General features: G+C 56.2%; 1 protein-coding gene across 5 annotated transcripts in view; it reads right to left on the reverse strand.

The window, feature by feature from the left end:
• The window catches only part of SH3PXD2A (SH3 and PX domains 2A), a 244,551-nt gene that overhangs the window by 82,892 nt on the left and 134,711 nt on the right, over nucleotides 1–26,948 (reverse strand). For all 5 annotated transcript variants that reach the window (XM_046652134.1, XM_046652133.1, XM_046652135.1 and 2 more), the window contains one exon: nucleotides 6,675–6,703. In XM_046652134.1, the coding sequence (XP_046508090.1) occupies nucleotides 6,675–6,703 (29 nt within the window). The remainder of the gene's footprint in view (nucleotides 1–6,674; nucleotides 6,704–26,948) is intronic.

A 26,948-nucleotide genomic window follows, 5' to 3' on the forward strand; every position in this document is an offset into this window, starting at 1 on the left:
GAAGGCCGCTGCTTTGTCTCTGTGCCTCTCCCTCTGCGGCTGGTGAGCGGGGCAGGCCTGGGGCCCAGAGAGAGCCCGGCCCCGCCCTAGGTCCTACTGGGGCATTTGTCTTGGGGGAAGACGGGCACGAGAGGCCTCACAGACATGCTCTCTCTGCTTCACGATGGCCCTCCTCACACCTCCGCCTCCTTCCAGGGCTTGGTGGGAGTGTGCTGCGCAGGAGACCGCATTCTGCCCACCCCTCAGCTTGGGCAGGCGGCAGTCCCTCTCTTAGTTGCTTCATCTATAAAAGGAGGAGGGTAGACTAACTGTTTACACTAGCCAGTACTTCCAGGCGGGTTTTGCTTTAAGCAAATCCACTTTATTAAAAACCAAATCACATGAAGAGAAATCAAGGGGATATTAATCACACAGCAAAAAGGGACCCTTTACTGAATGAAGAATCCCTTGTGACCAGTGTGTTCTTCTAGACACCTCGGGGGGGGGGTCTTGGGAGAGGCCCCCTCCCAGTCTATGGAACCTCCTGCTAGAGGTCTTCAGAGCCCAGGTCCTGGCCACCTGTGGATCCCCTGGGCCGTGGCCCAGGAGGGAAGAGACTTCAGTGGAAAGAGGTTTGGATCAGAAGGACCAGATTCGAATCCTGTGTCTACCTGGCTAGGTGACCTTGGGCAAGTGTCCCTTTCCTGGGGACAAGACCACTTGCCGGGGTGTTGTGAGGCTTAATGGCAATTACATGATGATGCACACTCCGCCTTCCCCCACCTGATTGAGGGGAGTCGCTCCTGGAGGAGGACAAACGCCATAGCCAGTGGTCTGTCCTGTGGGAGAGCTGGACACCTATGGTCCTATTCAGAAGAGAAAGAGCTTGACCCTTAGTGAGTGCAGACTGGGCCAGGCACAGTGCTGAAGTTATTTCATATATTAACTCATACTCAAGTCTCAAACAAACTGATGAAGTGCTATCATTACCCCCATTTCACAGATGAGGAAACTGAGGCACAGGGAAGTTAAGGACTCGTCCAAGACCACACAGCTGGCAGAGCTGGGACGTGAAACCAGGCATTCCAGCTCCAGAGTCTGTGGTCTTAACTCTACAGAATACTCCATCACGGCCGAGTCTGGGTCCCATCTCCCCTGGGGCCAGGCCCAGGGCTCAGAGAATGGAAATCAATGCTTCAAGTGGGTCTTTTTACTCTCCAACTGAAGGTAAGACCAATGTCTCCCCTCCTTTCAGAGCCCATCAATAATTACAATAACAACAATGGCAGCTACTATTATTGGGAGCTGGCTATGTGCTAGGCCCTGTGCTAATTCAATCCTTACATTTAATGGAGGCAGTACTCTTTTTACCCCCATTTTCCATACGGGGGCATGAAGGTCAGAGGTTAAGTGACATGCCCGTCACAGAGCAAACACATGGCAGAGCAGGGGTTCAAACCCTGTCTGTCTGACACCTTAACTCCAAGCAACACGCTTCTCGGCAGTGAAACTACAGTATCGTTGATCTCATCAACTCCATCCAATAATGCAGGTTTTATGACCACTAACATGGAAGCCGGGCTGAGCTCACCAATTTTCCAAGGAAAAACATAAACAGTATTTCATGAGGAACATCAACATTTCCCCGAAAGAACAAACTTGCAACACTCTTGAGCAACCTCATTTACATTTAAACAAACGAGCTGCTCAGCACAGCACAGGGCGCCTGGGGGGGACGGAGCATCACGCCCTCTGCCTGGCAGCAAGCCCAGGACCAGGATGATACCGCAGCATCCGTGGCTGCCTGCGCCCCCTAGTGGTGCAACTCAGACCTCCCCAGACGTGGGCCCTGGAGAAGCGCAGCCTCTTAGAACTGCGAGAGCACCGTTCCATCTGTCCAGGGCTGAAGAGAAACCCCTGCTCTGGGGAGCCTGCTCCAGCCCCTCTGAGCTCCTGAAATAGTGCTCACCTTGGGGAGGCCAGTCACAGCCAACAGCAACAGGCCCTTCCTACTGCCAGAAGCGGCACAAAACCCTCCAACGGCATCGTCTCCTTGGACCCTCTGCACCTCCCTGCAGGTCGCTGCTATGATGACGACTCCACTTTCCAGGTGTGCTGGCCAGTTTTATGCGTCGATTTGGCTAGGCTACATCCTCAGGTATTCGACCACACACTGATCTAGGTGATGCTGGGGAAGGTATTTTGCAGATGTGATGAAGTCCATGATTATTTGACTTTCAATGAGATTATCCCAAATCCTCTGAGGGGGCCCATGCCCACCAGCTGAAAAGCCTGTAGGGCAGAGCTGCGGCTTCACAGAAGAAGAAATTTCACCTGTGGACCGCAACCCCGGCCTGCCCTTGGATTTCCGATTTGCCTAGCCAGCCTCCACAATCGCATAAGCCAATTCCTTGCAAGAAATCTTTTAATATGTAGCTCCCGTTGGTCCTTTCTCTAGCTAAGCCCTGACTGGACGCTCAGTCCTGCCGACCTGACTGCACAAGTGCTGTCTCTTGATCACCAAAGCCCCCTGCTCACCGCCCCCAGCAGAAGAACTCCTCCTCTTCCCAGATAACATCCCAGAGGTGAGCCACAGTCATCTGTTTCCTGGCTTGCAGTGTTCATTCCTGCACGCCCGCATCCTTCCATCCACCTGCCCATTCAGCAGGCACAAGGGGACCCTGTTCCTGGTGCGAGCCCTACAGCCAAGGGCTTTGCTCTCCAGGTGGTGGGACATTGATAATAAACAAGAACCCCCCCCCCCCCCCAGAGAATTAAAGTGCGCTCAGTGATGTGCAAGGAAGAAGCAGGGTGATTTGAGGGGGGCAGGTAGAAGGTGGAGGATGGGGGCAGCTTCTCTGAAGGGACAATTAAGCAGAACTCTTAAGGAGTCAGCCACGTGAAAGATCAGGGAACAGCATTCCAGGCAGAGGGAACAGCAAGTGCAAAGGCTGTGGGGAGAGAATGAGCTTGAACACAAGGAATGGAAGGTGACCAGTGTGGCTGAGCAGGGGAGGGTGCTGAGTAGGAATGTGGGGTGGCAGGGGCAGAAGAGGGTAGGAGCCCAGGGCAGGATGGCAGGCAGGAGGCAAAGCACACAGGGCTGGTAAGCCAGGATAAGGAGTTTATTCTGGGTGGGTGGGAAGTCCCTGGGGGCATTTAAATAGAAAAGCACATTATTTGACACATTTTTTAGAGCTCACTCTAGCTGTGGTGTGAACATCATGGATGGGCAAAGGCCGAAGCAGGCAGGCCGGAAGCTGGGGGCTTCCAACAGGGTGTGATGGTGGAGGTGGGAGAAGAGGATGGATCCGGAGGTCAGGCCGGCAGGTAAGAGAAAGGGAGGAGTCAAGGATGACTTCCAGATGTTGGGCTCAAGCCACAGGGTGGAGGGCAGGATGGGAAGATGTGGGAAGGGGCAGAGAGAAATGTGAGGCTACACTGTCTCCCAGTTTTTAAGGTCACTGGTCCTGCCTCCTCCATGAGGCTGTAAGCTGCCTGAGAGCTTTCTTCCTGTTGACTCCACCCTCCTCAGGCCTGGCATCAAATTTTGACTCTGTGTCAATAAGAGATCCCTCCAAGAGATCCTCCAAGGAGGAGCTTGGGCTTTGAGGACTAAAATGTGACAAGTGACAACCAGGGAACAGCCTCCATTTCCTCCATGCAAATGTTCCTGGCTGCAGAGCCCCGGGAAGCTCCATGAGCTTCACTATCGAGCCCAGTGAAGCCCTAAATACAGACTCAAATTCTTGGTTTGCCACAGACTGTGGGCGGCCACGGTCTTGGAGCCTGAGGTTCTCGTTTGTAAAATGGGGATCCCACCAGCCACCAGGCAACATGGCTCTGAGCAGCAAATGAGGAAACACATGTAAAGTTGCTAGCACAGAGCAGATGCTCATTAAATAATAATAGTAGCTAGCACTTTTGAGGTGCTTTCCAGGCTGCAGGCAGTGTTCTGAGCATGCTAACATACATTCGTTTGTCTAATCGAATCTTCACTATAACCATATGAGGTGTGTATTTGAGTTCTCCAGAGAAACAGAACACGATGTGTGTGTATATACAGAGAGAGACTGATTTTAAGGAATTGGCTCACGTGATTGCAGGGGCTTGGTGAGCCCCAGATCTGATGGGGTAGGCTGACAGGCTGGAGACCCTGGGAAGAGCTGTAGTTCAAGTCCAAAGGCCGTCAGCAGGCAGAATTCTCTCTCTTGCTCAGGGGAGGTCACTCTTCGTCCTATGAAGGTCTTCAAGTGACCAGATGAGGCCAACCCTCATTTTGGGAGGTAATCTGCTTTACTCAAAGTCCACTGATTTCAATGGCAATCTCATTCAAAAAACACCTTCCAGAAACATCCAGAATAATGCTTGACCAAATATCTGGGACCACAGCCCAGCCACCTTGACACATATAATTAACCATTACAAGATGGGTATGAATATTATCCCTAATTTACACAAGAGAGAACAGGCACAGAGAGGGTAAGAGGGCTGCCCAAGGTCTCAGAGGAGAAAAGCCAGGCTCTAAACTCCTGCCGTCTGGCTCCAGAGCTGGCACTTCCAACCATGACACTAAGTGGCTATTATCATAAGCACACCAACATAAATTAAATTTCTCCATCCATCGTTTTCCTGGCCTGGGGAACCGGGGGAGGTTTTCCTTGGGTGGGGCCCTGCATTGCTTAGGAAGCCAGCACAGAACCTGAGCCTCAGAGATGGGGGGTAGGGGAGCTTGAGAGGTTATCTGGTCCAGCTCTTGACTTTACAGGGGGGAAACTGAGGCCCAGAGTAGAGAAGGGTCTCGCCCCAGGTCCATGCCTTCAGAGTGTAATGATGCAATGATGACAGTGCTACTGATACACTGATACTTCCATGGGACTGAATAGCTGGGACCATTCCACGTTAACCTATTTAATCTTCCACGTATGAGGTGGATACTATCATCACCTTTGTTTTAAAGAGAAAATGAAGAAACTGAGGCAGAGAGGTTACGAAACCTGCCTAAGGTCACATAGAGCCAGAATCTGAGCCCAGGCTCAACCAGCCTCTGAGGCCCGGGGTGAATTTCTTGGGGAGGGGTTGTGACAGAACACAATGCCAGGTTTGCCTGTCCTTCCCAGTTCTCCCACCTGGGGCTCTGACTGCAAGTGACAGCTCAGGCGACGCTGTAAGTCCTCAGGTTCTTAATGCAGCCTCAGCCTCCTATTCACGGAGGAAATGCCCCTCTGTGCCCGTGGGCCAGCACACCAGAGACCCCCCTGCCAAGGTGACATGCACATGTGCATACACATCCCACAGCCAGACATGCCCCAAACAGGTACACAAACACACACAAACACAGACTCCAATCCACAACCAGAGACATCCCAGCACACTGGCACACACCCAGCACTTATGTACCTGAACATGTAAACATACCCTCAGAGCACACAACTACGAAGACCCACATGCACACATGTAACCCCACATACACACATGCCTCTCGATATATACACCAGGACACAAGTTTCCTTGTGCCAATAAACATATAAGCAAGCACTTGTACACACAAAACATACAAACCCATACTCAGAAACACACACTATGCAATTACAGCCACTCCAATTCACTTCCCATCCACCACACATGGGCACACACACCTCTACTGATCCACAGCCCAAGGCACTTGGACACAGATATCTCCCCACAGGAGCCATTCACGTGAACCATGTGTTGATATAGGCTTCCCACATTCCCGAGGGCCAGACCCCCCTCCACTGGCCAGAGGGCTGCCAACCCCCATAACTCATCACCCCCATAAATACGGACAACACACATACCAACACAGATCTCTCCAGTCCGCTCCCCTATCCCAGTACACACACTGTCCTAACTCCTAGGGCCCACCCTCCCACAGTTAACTACACCCCGCCCACATCCAGGCGTGTTCAAGCCCAGCCTCTGCCACCCACAGAGAACACTTCTCTGACCCCAGCAGCCGGCGCCCAGCACACAGCGTCCGAGGACTTGTCATGCCTCTCTCCCAGTCTCCACCCCGTTCGCAAACTCCGAGTGGGCCCTGGCACCTGTCCGGCCAATGCCAGGGCGGGTCGGCCCCCTCCCATCCGCAGCTCTGCTGCCATCACGCAGAGCCCCCACCCCCGCAGCAGGGAGAACGCGCCCGGAGCTGGGGGTGGTGGGGACCGTCTGCGCTGCAGGCGTTAAAAACTCACAGTCACTCAAGTGCGACCCCCCCTTTTCAGTCCTGGCTCTCACCTTCGCACCGGGAAAACCCTGCGTCTCCATTAACCCTTTCAGCACCGAGACACCGCAGGAAAGACGCAACGAGAAGTCACAGCAGTGCCCAGCTGTGGGCACCGCAGCCCAGGAGGGAAGAATCCGGCTGCCAACGTTGCGGGGTCTTAGGACCTTCACGAGACACCCCCACACTCTCCATGCACCCACCCCCATTCCCACAGGGGAGAGCCCGGGAGAGACGGAGGGATCAGTGGGAAAAGGAGAAGGTGTGAGTACCAGAGAGCTTAGAGGGCATGGGCTGGGGAGGGGGGCAACCGAAGGGAGGACCCCGGCCCCGTAGGACCACCGGGCGGGCGAGCAAGGACAAGCCCCCAGAAAAGTCCTCCGCAGGATCGGAGAGGCGCATGCATGATGCTGGAGGGGAGGTTGGAGGGAAGAACGCCCGGAGGCTCCCTTACCTGATTTCCTTTTGGAACTGCCATAGTCCCTGAAAAAGAAGCAACAACAGATAGACATGGTTAGGGCCGGGAGAAGACACAAGGCTGCGGGGCTGCAGGGCTGCAGGGCTGCAGGGCTGCGGCTGCGGGGCGCCCACGGGCCGGCTGTGGTGGGTCCCCCGCGCCGCCGCTCATGTGATCTCAGCGGCCAGCGAGCCGCGCGCACCGCAGCCGCACTCACTGCGCGCCGCGCCGCCCGCGGGTGCCCCGCCAGCCCGGCCTCGGGCGCGAGCCCCGCCCCGCCCCGCCCCGCCCCGCCCCGCCCCGTCCTGGCCGGCCGACGGGAGGGGCTCGGGGGCCCGCTCGAGCCCTTTCCCAGGCACCTTCCCGGTCCTCAGCGGATGGGGGAGGGTGAGGCAGGTTCTCCCGCACTTCCTAAATAGGGAAACTGAGGCCCTGGAGGGTGGTCGCTAGAACCCAGGCCCTGCCTGGCTCTGGGAGCCAGCTCCCCTCCCCTGCAGCCCTTCCCTTCCCAATTCTTTGCATTGCTTGCATATGCCCCCTCAGCCCTTAAGTCACGACTGAAATGTCACCTCCTCAACGTGTCTTCCTCGACATCCTCCCCTTCTGTCGGCCTCAGGGTAATTACAGATTTCCGTGACAGTTGATTAAAGGCTGTCCCGCCCTAGACCGAAGGCTCCCTCAGCTCACACTGTGGCTCGTCTCCTCCCTTCGGCATCCCCTGGGCCTGGCCTAGGTGATGGGTGAGTATTGGCGGTCGGCTGAATGTTGAACACGCCTTTCTCCTTAAAGGCTCAGGCTGGGGACCTAGGGATTCAGCTGGGGTGAGGGCAGAGCATGCTGCAGGGGTAATTGGGAGGCCAGGAATGGCAGGAATAGAGGTTGAGCTTCTGAGTACATGAGCACTGGGTTCAAATCCTGTCGCTGGCAATAACTCAACCCCTCCCCCCTCCATTTACCTGCCCTGGACTACACCAGCCCGGGGCCTGCCCTGCCCGCTAGACTCAGGATGAGGCTGTTTCCTGACTCCTGCCCCCACTGGCGTGCTGTTGGCCCCCACCTCCCCTTCCATTTAACAGTCCTCAGAGGAGCCTCACAAGGCCCTAACTGCCGGAGGTCTGTTCAGTGCTCAGGAGGGGCTGGCTGCAGATCTCTCTGGAGACAGAGGAAATACCTTTCATTTCCCCTGGGGATCAAAGAAAATGCCAATTGCCAGGCTGTGGTCAAAGCGAACTGGCCAGCTAGGTCTGCCTGCTGGAAAGAGGGGGCTCGTGGAGGAAGGGAGAGCAGGTCCATAGGGAAGGGAGTCAGCCTCATGGAGACTCCCCGAGATTCCAATTCTGGAGGCTTGGGGAGTGACCTGGGCTTTGGGGGCATTTGCTGAGCTCCAAGGCAATTTGCCTCCACAGCCAAGGTTGAGGGGCTCCCCTTCTCCTAGGCTCCTATGCTTCCTAACGTTTGGCCTGGGAACCCAATGAATCAGACTGCTGGGCGCGAGGCCCAGGAACCTGCATTTCTGACCCCCCCCCCCCCCGCCCCCCCGCTTGAGACTCCCTTGGCATTTATTCCATGCCTCTTTCAATCCTCACATCCACACTAAGAGGAAGGTTCTATCACCCCTAGTTTACAGATGAGGACACGGAGGTTCAGCCACTGCCCAAGGTCACCCAACCTGGGGAAGGGCTGTGGCTTATGAGCGTACCTGCAGAAATGAATACTGCAGGGTGGGTGGGGCGGAGGAGAATTTGTTGAATCTGTGGCCTCGGAAAGGAGTTAGGAAGGTGGGAGAGTTCCCTCCTCCCCCGACTGGCACTCCAAGAAGGACTGAAGAAGGGCATGCTCATCTCCCTGGGGTAGAAGGGAGACCAAGGAGAGACTGTGTCCTGGAGGGCCTGGCTGTGCCCCTCAAAGCGCAACTGTGGGGAGAATTCCGAGAAGGAGGAGAGCATTGTATGGCGGCTGCGTCCTGCCCAGCAGACTGGCCACTCCCGAGGGAGGAATTCATTCCTCAGGCTTTATTGCAGGGTGAGGCCTGGGGAAGGGCAGGGGAAGCTGCCCCCCATGCCCCAGCTCTTTCCTGCTGGTCCTGTAGGAGAGGCCCTCTAGGCCTGGGAACACAGTGGCCACTGACCATCCCCTGGCTGCCGGGAGTCTAGACAGAGCGTGGCTCCCTTGCAGTGAGAGCCACCTTCTCCCCTCTGTTTGTACAGCTGCGGGCTGCCCAGGGTTCTCTTTGAGCTTGTCAACAGTGCCAGCAGGGAGGCAGGCAGGTCGTTATCGTGTGACTGGAGCACACTGAGGCTCAGGAGTGAGACAGGGACATAATTCACAGGTGCTGAGTGCCTCCTCTGCCAGGCCCGGGTCAGCAATTCCCAAGCTGGTCACTCAAAGGGGTCATCTGGGGAGCTGGTTACCACTTCAGATGTGCCCCCCCCCAAAAAAACATATCGCACTGCCTGCATCACTGACAAGTCCCCCTAGGGGTTCCGAGGCTGGACTAGCGTTGGCTGAGAACCACGGGCCCAGCAAAGTCTTCACTCCATTCACTGCAACCCTGACAGGTAGGCAGGAGTAGTGCCAAGGGCACTCCAGTCCCCACACCATCATCTCCATCAGGACCCCAGGCATCCCTAAGAAACATTTATGCTTAGTGAGAAGAATATGCTTGCAGTGCCAAAGAAGCTTCCAGACAAATCCCCTGGCCTGCCTGTCTTTCCACCATCCCCTGGCAGGCTTGTCCTTCAACCAGAGTAGAAATCCTTCCCACCAAGGATTTTTGGATCCCCTGCAGTGGTGTGGTCTCCTGGGTTTGCAGGCGAGGACAGCAAAGCTTAGAGAAGCTAGACAACTTGTTCAAGGTCACACAGTGAGTAGATGAGGCTGGAATTAGGCACCAAGAATCCAGGCCTTACTCTGTGGCTCAAGATAAATCCCTAATCACTGCGACCCTCCCGGTACCCTGGAGCAGTGAGTGCAGGGGAGGGAGGGGATGACGAGGCCCTGGGGCCTGAGAAGCAAGGGGTTTAAAGGTGTGGAGCCCAGGTCCTGGCAGTGGGGGGCCAGGCTGTGACCGAATGGTGGGAATGGTAGGCATAGGAATCCTTCACACAGGATCTGGCCTCCAGCCAGAGCAGGCTCGGCCCTAATAGGAAACCTCTTGGAGGTTTCTGGTTAGGCACCTTTTAGCAAAGCCATTTCGTATTTTTAGCCACTGATTATACTGAGAAGCAGCTTAGGTATCCAGTGGCTGGGACTCCCCTATCCCTCACAAACCAGGGCATGGGGGGAAAAGGGCAGGGTCCCCCCTCCCACCCCCGCCTCTGGCACGCCCACGTCCTGCTGTCCTGCAATCAGCCCTGGCCTGGGCAGGACAGCAGGCCCTCTGTTGGGGTCCAGTTCCCTTATAACTCAGGATCCCTCCCTCCCCACCTCCCCTCCTTGCTCTTCTCCAATTCCAGCCCTGAGCTGGTGCTGACAGTCCCCACCCTGCTGGTGATTCCACTCCGGGTAGGTCACAGTCTAGCCTGCTTCCGACTTGCTGCTGAATCACGATCTCCCAGGGAGCCACAGGAAGGAGAAGGGGAGGGGAGCCAGGGCTACTGTCTCCCTCTAGCGCAGCCAGAAGCTAATGTAATTGAAAAGGCCTCCAGGCCGTGTCCTGACATGGCTCCATCAGGCCACTTGGCATTCTCTGCAACTGGTTGGGGGTGACGAAGACCACAGGTACAGTGACCAACCATCCTAGGCAAACTGGGACATGGGACTTTCAGGGCTCAAACTGGGAAAGTCGCAGACAAACCGGGACAGTTTGTCATCCTGTGGTCCACAGGTGAGGCATGGCTGGGGGAAAGGAGTGGGGTGCTTCCAACCCAGCACCACCCTCCTCCCCCATTTAAACAGGGACACTTGAGGCCTCCCGCTCCCTACCATGATATAGACAGTTCATCTCTTGGTCCTTCCTCCTAGGTTGATGGCACCTGCCCAGTGAGGGCAGGTTCTCGAAAGAGACAGACTCCAGTTCAACTCTCCGCTACCTGCTAGCTGAGTGGTCATCGTGGGCTACTTCCTTCCCCTCTTGAGCCTCTATTTCTCTACCTGTAGAATGAGGAACCCCTTAAGATTTGGGGAAGATGAAACGTACAGTATGCACAAAGCGGTTCACAAAGTCCCTGCACAGAAAATGCTACATAAATTGTCTTGGTTATTATTCTTTCCTACCTAGACCGCACCTCACCTCAGTTGCTACCCAAATGGCAAAGGCCTGTTTAAACTTGGACCCTGCAGAGCCCCCTAAAACAAAAGGGGCTTCTTCTTAAGGACCTCACCACGCACGATGCTGGCAGCAGTGCCAAGCGTGGGCCATCCCAGCCCCCATTTTCAGAGTTCTGGTATCCAACGAATGTTGCCCACCCAAGAGAAGCCTGTTTCTAGAAGTGAAAGTTCGCACAGGGCTTGTCTGGCAACAATTGTATTTTCAGGGCAACACTGACCCATAGGAACTGGTATGCTCTGGACTCACTGGATGCCTTTAACCTCCCAAGGAGCGGCCAACTCTCAGAGCCCCAAACCAAGGGACGTAAAGGGCCTTGAGTCTTCATGCTAATGGCACCTGGAAGGCTCAGCTTTCCTTTTCTTTTTTTTTTTCCTTTCTTTTCTCTTGGTGAGACATGCTGCTCTCCTCCCCTGACGTCCTAGTGAAGGGGCTGGTGTTGGAGACAGCAAAGAGGGCGAGGCCAGAGGGAGAGGTGGGAAAGGCACATAACAATTTGTTTGTGTCGGCCACCTGCTTTTGCACATGCCCCTCCACCCTCTGCTGTCCCTCGGAAATCCCCGGCAGGCATTTGACCTTCACGGCTCTGAAGAGGGCAGATGGTGTTCATCCATTTTATGGATGAGGAGACTGAGCTGCTGAGGGCTTCAGTGGCTCGCCCAGGCTCATGAAGCTAAACCGACGGTCCTGACCCAGAATGATCCCGCACTGAGGCCCAGCAGAGAGTGGGCTGCAAGGAGAGGACTCGCAAGCAGCAGGAGCAGGCTCCCCCAGGGAGGGAGAGGTGAGGGTTCCCAGGGTGAGAGGCAAAGCGAGGAAGAGCCACTGAGGCAGCAGAGAGAATAGGAAAGGAAGGCAGTCTGGCTGGGCTGGCTGTGTGGAAGGATGCTGAGTCCCTGCCAAGAGGAATTCTGAGTGCTACAGGGCTGTGTCCTCTGCTGCCTGCCTGCCCCCCCACCCCCCAACTTTCCCATTCCCATCAGTGAGTGTCCTGGCAGAGGACACGCACGCACAAACTTCCAGCCTGATGTTCTCACCCTCCTGTCTGCTGGCTGACATTGGCTGCTCGGCCCAGGACGCCCGTCTGCAGGGCCTGCTGCTGCTGGAAAGTGCTTAAGAGACTGGCTGGGTTGCCAGATGGCTGTGGGTGACCTTGAGAGCCAAGTGGTCTTGGGGACATAGCCACTACCTGGAAGATGGGGGCTGGGGCGACGGTATGCAGCCTTGGCCAGGGAAGGGATGCAGAGCCCTTGAAGTATGTAAAGATGCCTTTGAGTGCTGTTATTAACCAATAAGCACTTTCCAGCTCCTGCTGTTGGCTGTCTCGTGAAGGCCTGTGCAGGCACAGGAGAAACGGGCGACATGCTCCTGGCCTGTAAATTTGGGGTGAAGTCGGGGGAATAAAACTGCCTCGCATTCTGAGAAAGCTAGCATTCTGAGTCAATCTATGCAAGAGTCACAGGAGTGTTAACACTCCAAGTCAGAGAAAAAAAGAGATCCTGGGGCTGTAGGTCTTCCAGGCAGCTTCCTAGAGGAGGGAGCTTTGAGCTGGGCCTTGAAGGATCAGAGGAGTTTGCATCCATGGAGAGGTTAGATAGGGGAAAGTTCCAGAGGCAGGAACAAGTAGCTCCAAACAGGAGGAGTTGAACTGGGGAGGGCTGGTGAGCAGATTGCAGGGGAGCACTTGATGTCCTGCTGTGAAATCTGGAAGGTTTCAGAATCAAGGCGTGATGTGGTCAGGGCGCAACTGGAGGAGGACTGTTGTTAAGAGGCGAGGTGGACAGCCCGGGGGGAGGGACAGGAGAGAGGCTGTCACGAGTCTGGCACTGGTGTCAAGACCCAGGTTCTGGGCCTGGTTTTGCCCCTTAGTGGCTGGAGGACCTGGATAAGCCACTGCAAACTAGTGCTTTTCAAATGACAGGTCGTGACCCATGAGTGAGTTCTGAAATCACCTTAGTGGGTCCCAACAAGCATTTCAGAAAGATAGAATAGACAAAATGATCGAGTCACCCATAGTCAGGGAATGTATCGTTTTGTGAAACTTCTCTTTGAGATGTCTGTCTGCCTACCTGTCTGTCTGTCTGTCTTGTCGGTGTGTATTGGGTTGTGACGTGAAATTTCTTACTGTGGCAGACACAGTTTTAAAAACACTGACACTCTGTCGAGACCTCAGTTTCCCCATCCCTAAAATGAGGTGACTCTGAGTGTCGTCACAGGCGGTTCACTCTCCGTGAAACCGATGCAGCGAGACAGAGCATGTTGGTCCAGGAGCCAAGCGAGGAGGGTCTCAGCTGAGGTCTGGGGAATGCTGGGGGATTTTTCCACCCCACTTGGCCCCTAGCTGGTTTTCTGTTCTGGCTTTTGAGAGCCTTTGCACGGAATGGTCTCGAGGGGCAGCGACCTCCAGGCAAGACAGACAGAGGGGGCATGAATGCTGTTCTGTGCCCCCATTTGCGCCCTGATCTAAATTGCGGCACTGAGGGCCCTTGTGTCCAACAAGAATCCGTCCTTTCTCCGCAGGGGCTGTGTTTTCCAGGGTTCTGAGAATGGGCCCCATTGTGACCATGTGGACAGTCGAGAGAGGCCGGAATTCCTGCCCCGGGGTGAAAATGCTGAATTCCTGGGGAGGGAAGGGGGCTTGGGCACCCCCAGCTGTGTTGCTGAGAGGCCGATGCTGTGGCTATCACAGACCCCAGAAACTGCCCAGGCATTGTGCTTGTCTCCTGGACATCCCAGAGGGTCTCTGCCGCTGCTCCATCCACAGCAAAGGACAAAGCACTGTCTGTCTGTCTGTCCGTCTGTCCCCTCTGACTGGACTCACCATTCTGGGCAAAGGCCTCGAGCATGTCTCCAGCACTGGGACGGGCTCCACCATGTCCAGGCCTCAGAGTAGAGGGTTGAAAGTGTGGGGAGTGTGGAAGCTGCATTCAGCCACTTACTAGTCTGTGACACAGGCAAGTTACTTAAGCTCTCTGTACCTGCAGTTGTCAAAGGGGATAAACACGGTTCTACCTTTGTTGTTGTTGGGAGGATCGCCTGGGATAATGTGCAAAGCTCTTAGAATGGCATCTGGCACTTGAACAGGACCCCTGGCCAACAGCCTGCTCCACGAAAGGGGCTGGGTTCAGCGTGTGGACAGCAGCCAGAATATAGGAAGTGCTGACCTACCCCCATCATGGGTATGGACTTTGCAAGACCCTGGCTCTATCACCCAGGGTGCCAGCTCAGAACCATGAAGACAAACAGGCCTGGCCCCCACCTGTGTACACTCCAAGGAGTCCCACCCAGAGGGTGACTAACAAGCCGTCTCTGGAAGAGAGGAAGGACAGGGCGTGGGGACGCAAAGCTGGTTTTCTAGAGGGGAAATGAGGCCGTGCAGCCCCCTGGCCATGGAGTGCTGTGAGCCCAGAGGCCACCCAAACTCCTGCTCTCTACTCTGCCAGACTGGCCACAGGGGCTCCCTGGACTTCTGGGGACAGCATGTCAGACCTGTGGAATCATGGAAGGGACAGTAGCAAGATGCTGTGATGGGTTCAACTACAAAGTCCCTGGAGAGAAGGGAAAGGAGGGTCTTCTATGTTTGGAGGCCTTTCCTGTCTCTCTCCAAGTGCATTTGTCTGTCTGTCCATCTGTTCACCCACCCACCCATCCATCCATCCACCCACCCATCCATCCATCCACCCACCCATCCATCCATCCATCCACCCACCCACCCACCCATCTATCCATCCATCCATCCAGCTGTCCATCCATCCATCCACCTGTCCATCTATCCATCCATGTCTTAACTGGGGGGTTGCTGTATAACCCAGCCTTGTGTATGAGCAGAAGAGTGCTGGAAAACTCAGTTCTGCCCTCACAGAGCACACTGTCTAGCTTGAGAGATAAGACAACAGGAAAACAAAACACACAAGTTACTTTGTGATTAGGTGCCCCAGAGCCTGGCCAAAGGATATGTTGTATAGGAATCCTCAGGAAGGGGAGGTCAGAGTGGTCTGGTGTGGTTGCAGAGGGCTGCCTGGAAGAGGGGGCACAAGAGCTACCCCTAAAAGATGACTATTTAGGGCAGAGGCAGGAAGGAGATTTGGGGTGGAAGGGATGATGTGAGCAAAGGTGCAGGGCCAGGAACGGATGTGGGATCTTGTGCATGTGTGTGTGTGCACGTGCCCATGCACACACACTGGAGCTGAGGGCGAGGAGATCTCTGGGAGGCTGTAAGCCTGGGAGGCAGGACACGCAGCTGGAGTTGGACTGCAAGCGAGGAAAACGGCTCAGATTTGAGAAAGAACTTGTCAGTGGGGGAAACCGGGTGGTGATGTTTGTAACAGAAGATCTTCCCCTGGAAAGTGGCAGCACCAGCTCCGAGACTGAGAATCGGGTCCGGTCTGGGTCTGGTTTTCCCTGTTCAGGCTGTGGATGGGGACTTCTTTCAGGGGAGACAGAGGACTGCCTCACTCCCCCAGTTGCAGGGGCCCCATCTGTAGAGGTGTGCCTGATCTGTGTGTCTCGACAGACACCAGGGCCCCACTGCTGAGCAGACCTCTGGGCCGCTCCTTGGCCATGGGCCCCTCACTCCCCAGCCCTGGCCTAATTTTGAGCCGGGGCTGGGAAGCTGGTAGCTTAGGCCAAGTGCTCCCTACTGCCCACAGGCCCACGAGCCAGCCTAAGGCCTAGCTGGGTGCTTCTTCCTGCCTTGGCCTCCATGGGAAAGGGTGCTCGGAGCAGGGCCCCAGTATTCTCCTAGGCACCGAGCCACCTGCACTGGCTGGGAGGGCTGGGCTCTTGGAGCTCATGTGGTTGCCTCTTTCAGTGAGAACCCTGCAGTGTCCAGACTCTCTGGAGCTCCACATCACAAACGCACGAGCACTGAGCACCCAGACGGGCCAGGCCCTGTGATGCCTGCTTTTCTCTGAGGCAAGTGCTTTAGGTCCTTTTTTTTTGGAGGAAGATTAGTCCTGAGCTAACATCTACTGCCAATCCTCCTCTTTTTGCTGAGGAAGATTGGCCCTGAGCTAACATCCATGCCCATCTTCCTCTACTTTATATGTGGGATGCCTCCCACAGCATGGCTTTTGCCAAGCGGTGCCATGTCCGCACCTGGGATCCGAACTGGTGAACCCCGGGCTGCCGAAGCAGAATGTGCGAACTTAACTGCTGCACCACCGGGCTGGCCCCTGTAGGTCCATTTTATAGATGAGGTTCAGACAGGTTAAGTAACTTGCCTGGTGCCACACAGCTAGCAATGAGGAATCAGGGTTGCCTGTGCTTATGGCCACTGCGTGCACCCTCCCATCCTCTAGAGTTTCATACCTTTCCAAGGCCCAGGGAGGGGCGTCTCCTCCAGAAAGCCCACTCACCCCCAAGGGCACTGAGTGTCCCAATTCTGCCCCCAACACCTAGCGGTGCCCTACGTGAAGCTGCCTAATAGAATTCTCTGTGCTCATCGATGGCAATAGCCTCTCTCTGCACGGTCAAGTCTGGTGGCCACCAGCCACTGTGGCTGTTGAGCATGTGAGATGTGCCAAGTGTGACCCAAGAACTGAATTTTTAGTCCTCTTTAATTTTAATTAAAATTTTAATTTAAATAGCCACAGTGTGTTGGCTAGCGCATTGGACAGTGTGGCTGGGACCAAGGGTCTGAATTTGGCACAGGCTGGAAGGTTTGTGTGGCTGACACAGAGGACGTGTGTGTGCAGCTGAGTTCAAATCCCAGCTCTGCCAGACAGATTATTTAGGGTCTCTCTGCCTTCATTTCCACTCTGTAAAGAGAAGAGACAGACAGGACCCACCTAATTGGATGGCTGGAGGATAAAACAGGTAGCACATATTAAGGGCCTGGTGCACGGTGAGTCTCAATGCAGGAGAGCAAAGGCTCCCAGCCTCCGGCCCACTCCCCCACACCCCCCCCCCCCCCCCCCCCCCCCGCCCCGGCACAGAGCTCTGCCCAAGGGCCAGTGATTAACCCTGGGGTGGGGGGCGGTGCTCTTGGGGGAAGCAAGGCTTGTAGGCGATATGAGACGACCACCCGGGACAGGCTGGGCAAGGCCTGGGGAGTCTTGGGAAGATGTGGGGAGACTGGCCGGGCTGGCCTCAGTGGGGTGGGCCAGGGCTTGGGGTGTCTGTTTAAAGATGAAGAAACCCAGGTGCAGGGGGGAAAGCCACTCCACCAAGACCACACAGCTGGGGGGTGGCAGAGCTGGCGCGTGGCAGGGCTGAGGGGTCCAACTACATCAGAATGACCGTTATTCCTTTCACATTCTGCAGGACTCCCCGCTGCGGCCAGGCTGCTGGGCCTCCCAAGGGCCTTGGCCTCACTGACCGGAGGTGGCTGTCACTCCAGCCAAGCCTGGATCCCCTTCACTGCTGGATCAAGTGGCCGACGTCATGAGGCTGCTCCACAGTGGGCAGGTGGCTGCCACACTCTGTGCAGCGGGCACTTGAAATGCAGGACAGAGGGGCTGTCTGCCCAGGGCAGTGTGCCCAGGGAACTTGGGGTGCTCCTGTGCCAGCCTGGGCCCAGGGTAAGCTGGGGGCCTCCCACGGGTCTGCCAACTGCCGCCCTGAGCAAGCACATGAGAGGGAGGGTCTAATGAGGAGTCCCGAGAGACACCAAACAGGGGCCACCCAGCGTGGGGTCCACGAGCCCTGGGGGATGGCAGCCCTCTCTGTGCCTCAGTTTCCGCGACTTAAACAATCAGGGCATTGGACTGGGCCCCACCTGACTTCTGCGAAGAGGCCTCCAGCTCCAGGCCCCAGACAGGCCTGCGTCCTACTTGCCACAGGAGGGGCAATCTGGGACCCTGGGTAACAGCTTCCTGCCCCAGCCCTCCTCCAACCAGCCTTCCCTTCGGCACCGGACCTGCTCTCTCCCCTCTGGGTCAGCCCAGCTCCAGCTCCAGTGAAGTTCTGCTCCCCAGGACACCCAATACAGATCCCAGTGGGCCAGCACTGGCCACCGCCTCCATCCTCAGCCATGTAATGACATCTGAGCTTCTACTGCCCAGAGGTCCCCTGAGGCCCTGGAGCAGGCGTGAGCCCTTGGACCCCAGAGCATGGTGGGAAAGGGGGAGGGGGATGGAGAGAGTGGGTCAGGCCTTGGTGGGAGTCACCACCAAGCAGCCCCCCGACCCCGAGTGAGCCCTTCTTTCACAAATGGGGGAAGGCATACTGCCATTATTGCTACTGCTGTTATTATTACTAATAGTACAACTGACAAGAATGGTACATTTCTCAAGCATTTACATTATACCAGGTTCCAAACTAAGCTCTTGACTCCTATCAGCTCATTTCATCTTCACAGCACTCGTACGTGGTAAGTTCTCTTATTTCTCCCATTTTACAGAAGAGAAATGGAGGATCAGAGAGGGCATATAGCTTGCCCAAAGTAACACAGCTTGTGAGTGACAGGGACAAGATCTGAGTCCAAGCTGCCTTAGTCTAGTGTGTAAATCACTTACCACCTCAAGGCTGATAAGGACACCTGTAAAATCCAGACAGATAAGCCAAATTTGGAGTAGGTGGGGAAGAGAAAGGGAAAATGAATGCAGAGACTCAGGGCCAGGATACTAAGGTCTAGACGTTTCCTTGGGGAGGTCACACCTGCAGCGCTGGCGTGAGGACAGCTGCGAGGAAGGGGAAACCCGGGTGGGACACGTGGCAGTGTCCAGGACCACGCACTCAGGGAGGCCGGCGGTTTCTGATTCTCACGGCCCCATCAGAGCGCCGTGGCCGACAAGTCTCCTGTTCTGCTCGTGGGGGCTCTGCCCCGAAGTGCCCGTCAGCAGGCAAGCGGCCGGGCTGCAGCCCAGGGACCCCCAAAACCTGGCCTAGCGCAGCTCCCTCTTCCTTTCCTTAGTAGCCCGTACCACGACCAGTCAGTCTTTGCTGTTCCCTTGTTTTTGTCTATTTCCTCCCCTTGACTGTAGGCTCCATGAAGGCAGGAGCTGCGATGTCTCCCCAGGCCTCATACAGGGCTGGGCACAATCCATGTTTGCTGAATGAATGCAAGAGTGCCCTGAGCGCTGGCAACCAGGTTCAGGGCTGCCGGGCGGTTCCGAGGGGCTGGCCAGAGCTGAGCTCCAGGTAGACCCTGGGCTTCTGCCCTGCCCCGCCCAGTAAAGGCAGTGGAAGTGCACTGCCTCCAGGAGGTCTTCCCTGATAATTACGATGGGTCTGCAAGCGGGGATGTTACTTTGTGTAAAATACAAAAGGGCTGGAGCAGTGTTGATGAGCAGAGTCCACCCTGATTACTCGGTGCATTTCCTGTCCATTTAGGAGGACGGCCTTGGCCTCCTGTGCTCCCTACTCTGTCTGTGGCATCACCCAGGGTTGTCAGGGAAGCTACCATGGCATCACAGTGAGCCTGCATGCTCTTGCTGACATCCCGCATTATCGCTTCCACTGTGTCTCTCTCCTCCCCCGCTGGACCGCCATGCCTCCCTGCCTCCCTGGCAGGGCCCAAGTCTGCGAATAAGGGTATCTGGGCTCAGGAGGTGCTGACTGTGTACTGGGCATGACTATGCACTGTGACGTGCTTCATATACATTATTTCAATTCTCTTGACCACCCCAAGAAGGTACTATCCTTACCCCCATTTTCCAGATGGGGAGACTGAGGCATAAAGAGCTTAAGTCGCTAGCCCAGTGGCAGAGCTGAGATTTGAACCCAGTGCTGGCTGACTCCTAGGCCCATGCTTGGAACTATCATCATCGTTCCTGTCTCTCTTGGCCTTCCCCGCTTCCTGCCGTCCATGAACACCCCCTGCTGCTGCCTGCCCGCCCTGCTCAGAAGCCTCCAAGCCTCCACTGCAAGCCTTCCCTGGCCCAGGGTCTCCCCCTCCCCCTCTGTCTCTGAAGCCTCCCTCAGCATCCGAGTCCAGGGAGAGGTCTGGCTCCCCCACGCAGCCTTCCCTGCACACCTCGGCCCCCACGGGTCTCTCCCTCTCTAAAGTCCTCCTGCACTCCGGGTCTGAGCATCTCCATCAGGGCTGCTTGAGCACCTTGTGCTCAACAATGGTCCCTTGCACACTGGCCAGTCCTGCCCTCCCAGGAAGAGGACCACAGGGGACTGGCCCCTCTGTGCTGGTCTTCCTGAGAGCTTTAGCCAGCACCGACCTCAGGCCTTGAGCAGACTTGCAGTCACATCGTCTCCATACTGTTGTTACAGAAACTCCGTGCTTAGTGACGAGGGGCCTCAGCCCCGGAGCCCCCTGGCTGGGGTGGGTGTGGGGCTTGGGGTCCAGGTCGTGGGGTGGGTGCTTCCCTACTTTTCCTGCAGCTGCAATGCTCTTGCCTCTGATTCCTTGCACACCATCAGCTGCTCCTCTGTCAGTCAACAAGCATTTGCTGGCACCTCTTATGTGCCAGCCCTGGGGTCACAGCATTGCGTAAACAGACCCATCCCCTGCCCGGAGGAGGGCTAAACAACCAAATAAAGCAAATTGATAAACTGGGTTAAAGCTGAGAAGGAGAAAGAAAGGGAGGTCTCTCAGAGGAGGGGAGGACGAAAGGAGAGCTGGGGGGCAGCTGGAAGGGCTGAGGTGGGCGGGGCAGGGGCCAGGGGCAGGTGGCAGGAGGTGCTGGCCACGGGAAGCTCTTGGAAGTCATCCTAGGCACAGCGAATAAGCCATGGTGACACTAGCGCACACAGGCTTCCAGGAAAGCTCCCTCTGGCTGCAGTTTGGGGGTGGAATGGAGGAGGGTGCGGGGGAGCAGGAGGGCGGGAGGAAGAAGTGGCAGTGGTTGTGGGGACGCCCCAGCATCCCGGTCCTTGCGGGGACAGCCCTGCAGCCCAGAGGTCCTTGCTGGCTCCCCAACCCCCCTGGGGGATGAAGCCTCGATGCTGGCTGATAACACAGGACTTTGGCTGCTGTCCCCCTCTGCTTTATTTCACTCTCTCACTGGTGTCACCTTCCAAATAAACTGCCTGGGCTCAAATCCTCACCCCCAGATCTGCTTCTGGAGGATTCCAAACCGAGACACCTGCCCCTCCTTGAATTAGTTCCCTGACTCTGGCATGAAGTGTCTCCCCACCTGCCCACTAAGATCCTCGTAGCCCCCAGGACCGAGCACAGTGCCCAACACAGCCATGTCGGGTGTGGGCCAATGTGGGGATAACCCATGGCCTCTGACCTCTGGCTCTCGAGGCAGCTGCCTGCGGTGTTGCGGGTCCTCATGGGTCTGACCACATAAGACAGGCTCACAGGTACCCTCTCCTGCTTGGGGTAGAGGCCAGGGTGCTCCCAGCTGTTAGTCTTTAATTCTCCGGCTTGGCAGGTGCAGCCTTCTCTAATCAGGAGCCTGCCTCTGCCTAATTAGATCAGACCCAACCACAGCCCAGCTCCCCCTTCCCCAGCTATTCAGAAGGCCAGCCCCTCCTCCCTGTCTGTCAACCAGGCTCCTATTCAGTCTCCATAAAGGGCCCCAGGCGCCCTTCTATGCACCAGCCTTTGGGATGCTCCACACCTGAGGAATGCTTGGAAATCTGCTGGGAAAGTTTCCGAGAGCCAGAAAGCACTGGACTCTCAGTCAAAAAACCTGGTGCCAGTCTAGTTCTCTGGGTGACCTCAGGCAAATCATTTCCCGACTCTGGGCTGCAGAACCCATCAGTGCAACCCGAGGGCTGGGCTGGAGGATGTCGGGGAATGCTGGGCTCTGAAGGCTGGGACTGCGGGCACCCTTCCCCTCCTGCCTCTCAATGGGACATAGCCAGGATCAGAGAGGCTGCTTTGACGGCTCCAGAAACTGCAAACCCATGTAGCTGCAAGCTGAGCCCTGACTGTTCTGTGGCTGTTGGTCAGCCAGGCCTCTGGCTTCTCCTCCAGCACATACTCAGCCCTCACTATAGCAACAGTAATAACAGCTCCCATTTATTATGAGCACGCACCATGCAGCACACTTGGCGAGCTTTATGAGGTGCAGGACAGGTAACAGCTAGGCTCTCACGCTGGAATCCTCAGGTTCTAGCCATCTCTGCCCCTTATTGGCTTTGCAAGTGACTTCTCTGTGCCTCAGTGGCTTTATTTGTAAATTGGGGAAAATAACTGTACCCCCCTCATGGATGGATGGATGTAAAGACTAAATGAGCTAAAATGTGTAAACTGCTTTCTGGGCTGCCTGGACCTTGCCCTGGTTGAAAGTTAGGTATCTTGTGGCTCGAGCCCTAGGTCTGTGGCCTGCACCCAGTGGCCTTTGACTGATAATATATATATATATATATATATATATTTTTTTTTTCCTTGAGGAAGATTGACCCTGAGCTAACATCCATGCCCATCTTCCTCTGTTTTATATGTGGGACGCGTGCCACAGCAGGGCTTGACAAGTGGTGTGTAGGTCCACACCTGGGATCTAAACCGGTGGGCTGTGGAAGCAGAGAGCGCAAACTTAACCACTACACCCCTGGACCAGCCCCCTCCCATCGGCCTTCAGAGATGCTCTGGGGAAAGTGAGCATCACGGCTGCAGGGTAGCCGACCTGCACAGCCAAACTGTGTGTGTAATTCCTGGGAGTGGGGATGAAGTTCAAGCTGGGCAGGCAGCTGGTCCCTTGGAATCAAAAGGCAAGGGAGATGCCCACTGAAACGGGTACCCTCGCCCCTTGGCCCTGGGCCCCCACTCAATGCCAGTCCACCTCAGAGCTGCACCAAGAGGCCAAGCAGGGCTACTGAGCAATTTGTGCAACGGCCAAAGCTGCCGGAGCTCCCAGAAGGTCTAGAGATCAGAGCAGCGCACGGCAGGGAAAGACTCAGTCCCCGGAACATTCATCTCCTTTTCCCAGACAGGAGTGGAGATGGAGGTCAGCGGGGATCCTGAACCCCGGAGTTTGGGAAGAATGAAAAACTTCCCTCTGGGATCTTTTTAGGGTGATGAAAAGGTCCTCAAATTGGATTGTGGTGATGGTTGCACAACTCTAAACTTACTAATAATCATTGGACTAATTGTACACAAGTGAATTTTGTATTATGGAAATTAAACCTCAGTAAGGCTGTTTGAAAAACAAAATCTCCCTCTTGCCTTAAGCACGGCCTCGCACCAACAGCATCTGGTAGGAAGAGCCACAAATGGGCCACGTGTTAGAGACGGGGTGGGGGGCTTAAGGGCTTGGTCTGGGGCTGGGGTCATAGCTGGACCCAGGGCCAGAGTCAGGTCTCAGGCTGGTTGGAGGAAGGAAGACTGCTTTTTTTGAGTGCTTCTAGAACCAGCCCCACTGTGTCCGTGCTGTCAAGGGTGCTGGGCAGCACCCCACCTCCGAGTTCTGGCCCCAGAACAGAAGGCCCCCCAGGAGCTCTGAGGCTGGAGGCGGGGTCTCAGTGAGCACATCCTGGACTAGCCCTGGGGCTCCAGAGCCTAGCACCTTCTGAGGGATGTGGCCCAGCGAGAAGCCTGGAGCCCCCTTAAAGAGATCCCCAAATGTGGAAAGTACCCTAAACTGTAACTTTAGCCACCCCCCACCCCGTGACCACAGCAACCACAGGATCCTGATCCAGTTATTCTGCCCTTTGGTCAGATGAAAGGTCCCATCTTGCAGTTTGGAGCTAGTGGTCCTGGCCATGGCCCCCGTGCTTCTCTTCATCACACCCCCGTGTGCTCAGTTGGGGTGCAGACCTGGAGTTGGAGTTGGAAGGGTTTGAATCCAGCCTCTGACACTTAATAGCTGGGAGGTAACTCAAACAATCTTAAGTCCAAGGTTCCTCAGCTGCTAAAAGGAGGCATGAAGCTTACAGGATTGCACTGACGGCTAAACAAGATAGACATGCTCAAGGCTCCAGCACTGATCTGCAGGCGCCTGCCAGGATGCTGGCAGCTGTAATACCCAATGTGGCCACAAGGTGGAGCCAGATACACACAGATGCACACGATCAACTAAGGCCCTTGAAGTGACCCAGAGTTATAGCGGTCCTGGAGTTTGCTGGTTCGGATCCCGGGTGTGGACATGGCACTGCTTGGCAAGCCATGCTGTGGTAGGCGTCCCACATACAAAGTGGAGGAAGATGGGCACGGATGTTAGCTCAGGGCCAGTCTTCCTCTTCCTCAAAAAAAAAACAAAAAAAAAAAAGAAAGAAAATAACAGTGGACCCGGCCCTCCCCACCCCTGTACCAGGATACCCCTCCTGCCCCAACACCTCTTCCAGCCCTGCTTGGGAGAGCCGAAGGTCCTCCACCAGACCTGAAAACGGAGCCACCCTCTCCTCCGCGCGGCCCTCACAGGCCTTTGCTCTATGAGCTGGGACCAGACGGGCGGCCCGGACTCAGCCTCCCTCCAGCCTGCCCACCCAGCACCACAGTCAGACCTTCAGAAGTCCTTGTTCCCTGAGCCGATGCCCCTTTCAAGGGGGTTGGACGCAGCTTCCTGTGGGCATCGTCCTCCCCACTGCCCACCCAGGTTAAAGGGGGTCATGACAGGGCCTGGGCAGGGGTTATTTACATAAAGTTTTGTGCCGTTCGGCCCCCCAGCCCCCTGTGCACCCATAGTCTCCAGGTCCAGCTGGCTGTCTCACCTGTCAGCATAAGGAGGCTATCTGTGCAGCTGCCAGTGGCAGAGGGGCTGGAAGGACATTGTGGGCCACATCCCTAGCCAGATGGGTGGTGGCAGGGCCTGCTGGGTGTGGAGAGCTGCTCCGCTGACAAGGGTCTGACCGGGACTCGGCAAAGCTCGGGGCGGCTGGGCAGGCTCTCCAGTCCACTTCCCAAGCCACCAGTCCCTTGGGGGAGGTCGGTGGTGGGGGAGGAACATCGCCAGAGTTCCTGATAGCCGGAGGGGTACCTCGTGGGGGAGGGGGGAGGGGGCTTCACCCCAGAGTCAGCCCCAACCCAGGCGAGAACTCAAGCTGATAGGGGCTCAGGGGCTCAGGGAGACTCGGCCAGCTCCCGTCTCCAGCTCGACCCAATTCCACTCACCCAGTCGTTTCTGAGTGGCCACTCTGCACCCAGGCCTGGGCTGATGGAGGACCGGGAAAGAAGAGTGAAAGTTCCCGTTTATGGAGCATCTGCGATGGGCCAGGCACTCTCGAGGCATTTAAGCGCAGTATTGAACCTCACCACTATCCTGCACGTGAGTACTGTTGGCCCCTGTTACAGATGGGAAACTGAGATTTGAAGAGCTGAAGTGATTCGTTCAAGGCCACCAGCAGAGCCGGGGGTTCTGATTGTTGTCTCTGGAGTTGTCTCTGCAGTTCTAAATTTCAACCCAGCAGTAGCCTTGAGTTCATCAGCCCCTGGCACATAGTAGGTGTGCAGTGAAAACCTGCTGAGTGAAAGAAGGCCATGCAGAGACTCTCTCTCTCTTTCTTGTGCTCTTTCCAGAACCTTCCATTTGCCTCCCAGGGAAGAGAAGGAAGAAAAGAGGGTAACCTGATTCTGTACCTACTACGTGCTCCACTCACATTTCATTTCATTCTCCTCAGCGTCCAGGCAGGTAGGTGTGACTTACAGAGAAGGGAGGGCTCCGTCACCAACCCGAGGTCACACTGCTGTCAGCAGGGGAGCCTAGATTCTGACATCAGGAGTCAGACTCCTGAGCAGGCCTGACCTGGAATTTGACTGGGATTGAGGATGTGGGGGCTCCTGGAGGAGCATCCCCAATCTCAGGGCCATCCTGGCAGGACGGCCACACCCCCTCTGTCTTCCTGCTTGGCTGGCAATGCCCCCTCTGTCCTCCTGGACTCTGCTTTCCCCAGGGGAGAGCAGCCACAGCCTCGACCTCTTCTGAAATACAAACGGCATGGAGGGCGGTGAGACCCTGCAGAGAAGTGCCTTTTCTTGGGTCTGACCTCATGCCCAGCCCAGCCTCAGAGTAGCTGCCTGCCCTGCCCTGGTCCTCCAGCCCTGGGAACCTCGCTCAGTGCCCTCCAAGTCAGACCCTGGGCCACTTTAACAAGTCCCTGGCCTAAATTCAAACCCGGGTCCACTTGGGTCAGGTAGGACAGCCTCCCTTTCTCTCTGGCCTGCCCAGATGTCCCCCAGATGTGGCAGGTGGCAGGGCTGTTGGGGGTGGACCCCTAGGCCAGATGCAAGAGGGCCCTCTGGGCAGGCTTGGGCAAGGAGGGCTCTGGTCTGGCTGTGGGCCCATCCGCCTCTCACCCCAGGTCCCTGTGAACATTGGACCATTGTTCTAGGCCACAACAGAGAGTGGCTCTGTGGCCCTGGGGCCGAAGAACAAAAACCCGTTTAGCAAGGCTCTGCTCCTCCTATGCAATTTCAGGAATTTAACCAGGATGCTGGCTGGCTTCAGTGGGAAGAAATGTGCTGAGGGGACAGGCCCAGGCCTAGAGCCGAGAGGGGGCGGCAGGGAGCAAGAGACCCTCAGCACGCTACTGGGCCCACTGTGTGCCCCTGGTGCTGTTGTCTAAGAGGTGGGCCCTGCTGGCCCAGAGCCCCAGGCCAGTGGGCAGGCTGACAGGCAGGCCCCTAAGTGTGTGATGAGAGGGAGGAACACAAGCCCAGCCCCGGCCTCCGTTTTCCCCTCTGTGACATGGGGACCAAATGCCTGTGTGTCCCCCTGCCCACAGGCTCGGGCTGAGAGCAGAGGGCTAACAGCAGTCAGGCAGCAAAAGGAGACTGCAGCCCCACCCTGTGGCTTTGGGGGGCAGACCTGAGGTCGGGGTGATGCGGAGCCTCGCACTGCTGCACCTACCCCCCGGGGCTGCTGCGACGATGACGGCCACACTGGCCGTGGGGAGGGATGACTGCACACAGGTCTGTGTGCGCTAAAGCATCCTCCTCACAACAGCCCTTGGGGGCAGGTGCTATTGTCATTCCCACTCTACAGAGAAGGAAACTGAGGCACAGAGAGGCAAGGGGCAGAGCTGGCCTGGGAACCCAGATCGCCTAACTCCAGAGCGGTCCAGAGTGCTCTTCACACTGCTCCCTTGACAGTGGGCAGTTCGATTTTTAATCTTGTTACACGGCTGTGACTTTGGTTCAGTCAACATTTACCAGCTGCCAGGCCCTGGGGGGGCAGAAATGTGGGCCGCCGTGGTAGGGAGAGACCCATGAGCAGACCAAT

The sequence above is a fragment of the Equus quagga genome, chromosome 2, assembly GCF_021613505.1.
Source record: "Equus quagga isolate Etosha38 chromosome 2, UCLA_HA_Equagga_1.0, whole genome shotgun sequence".
Taxonomy (NCBI): Eukaryota; Metazoa; Chordata; class Mammalia; order Perissodactyla; family Equidae; genus Equus; species Equus quagga.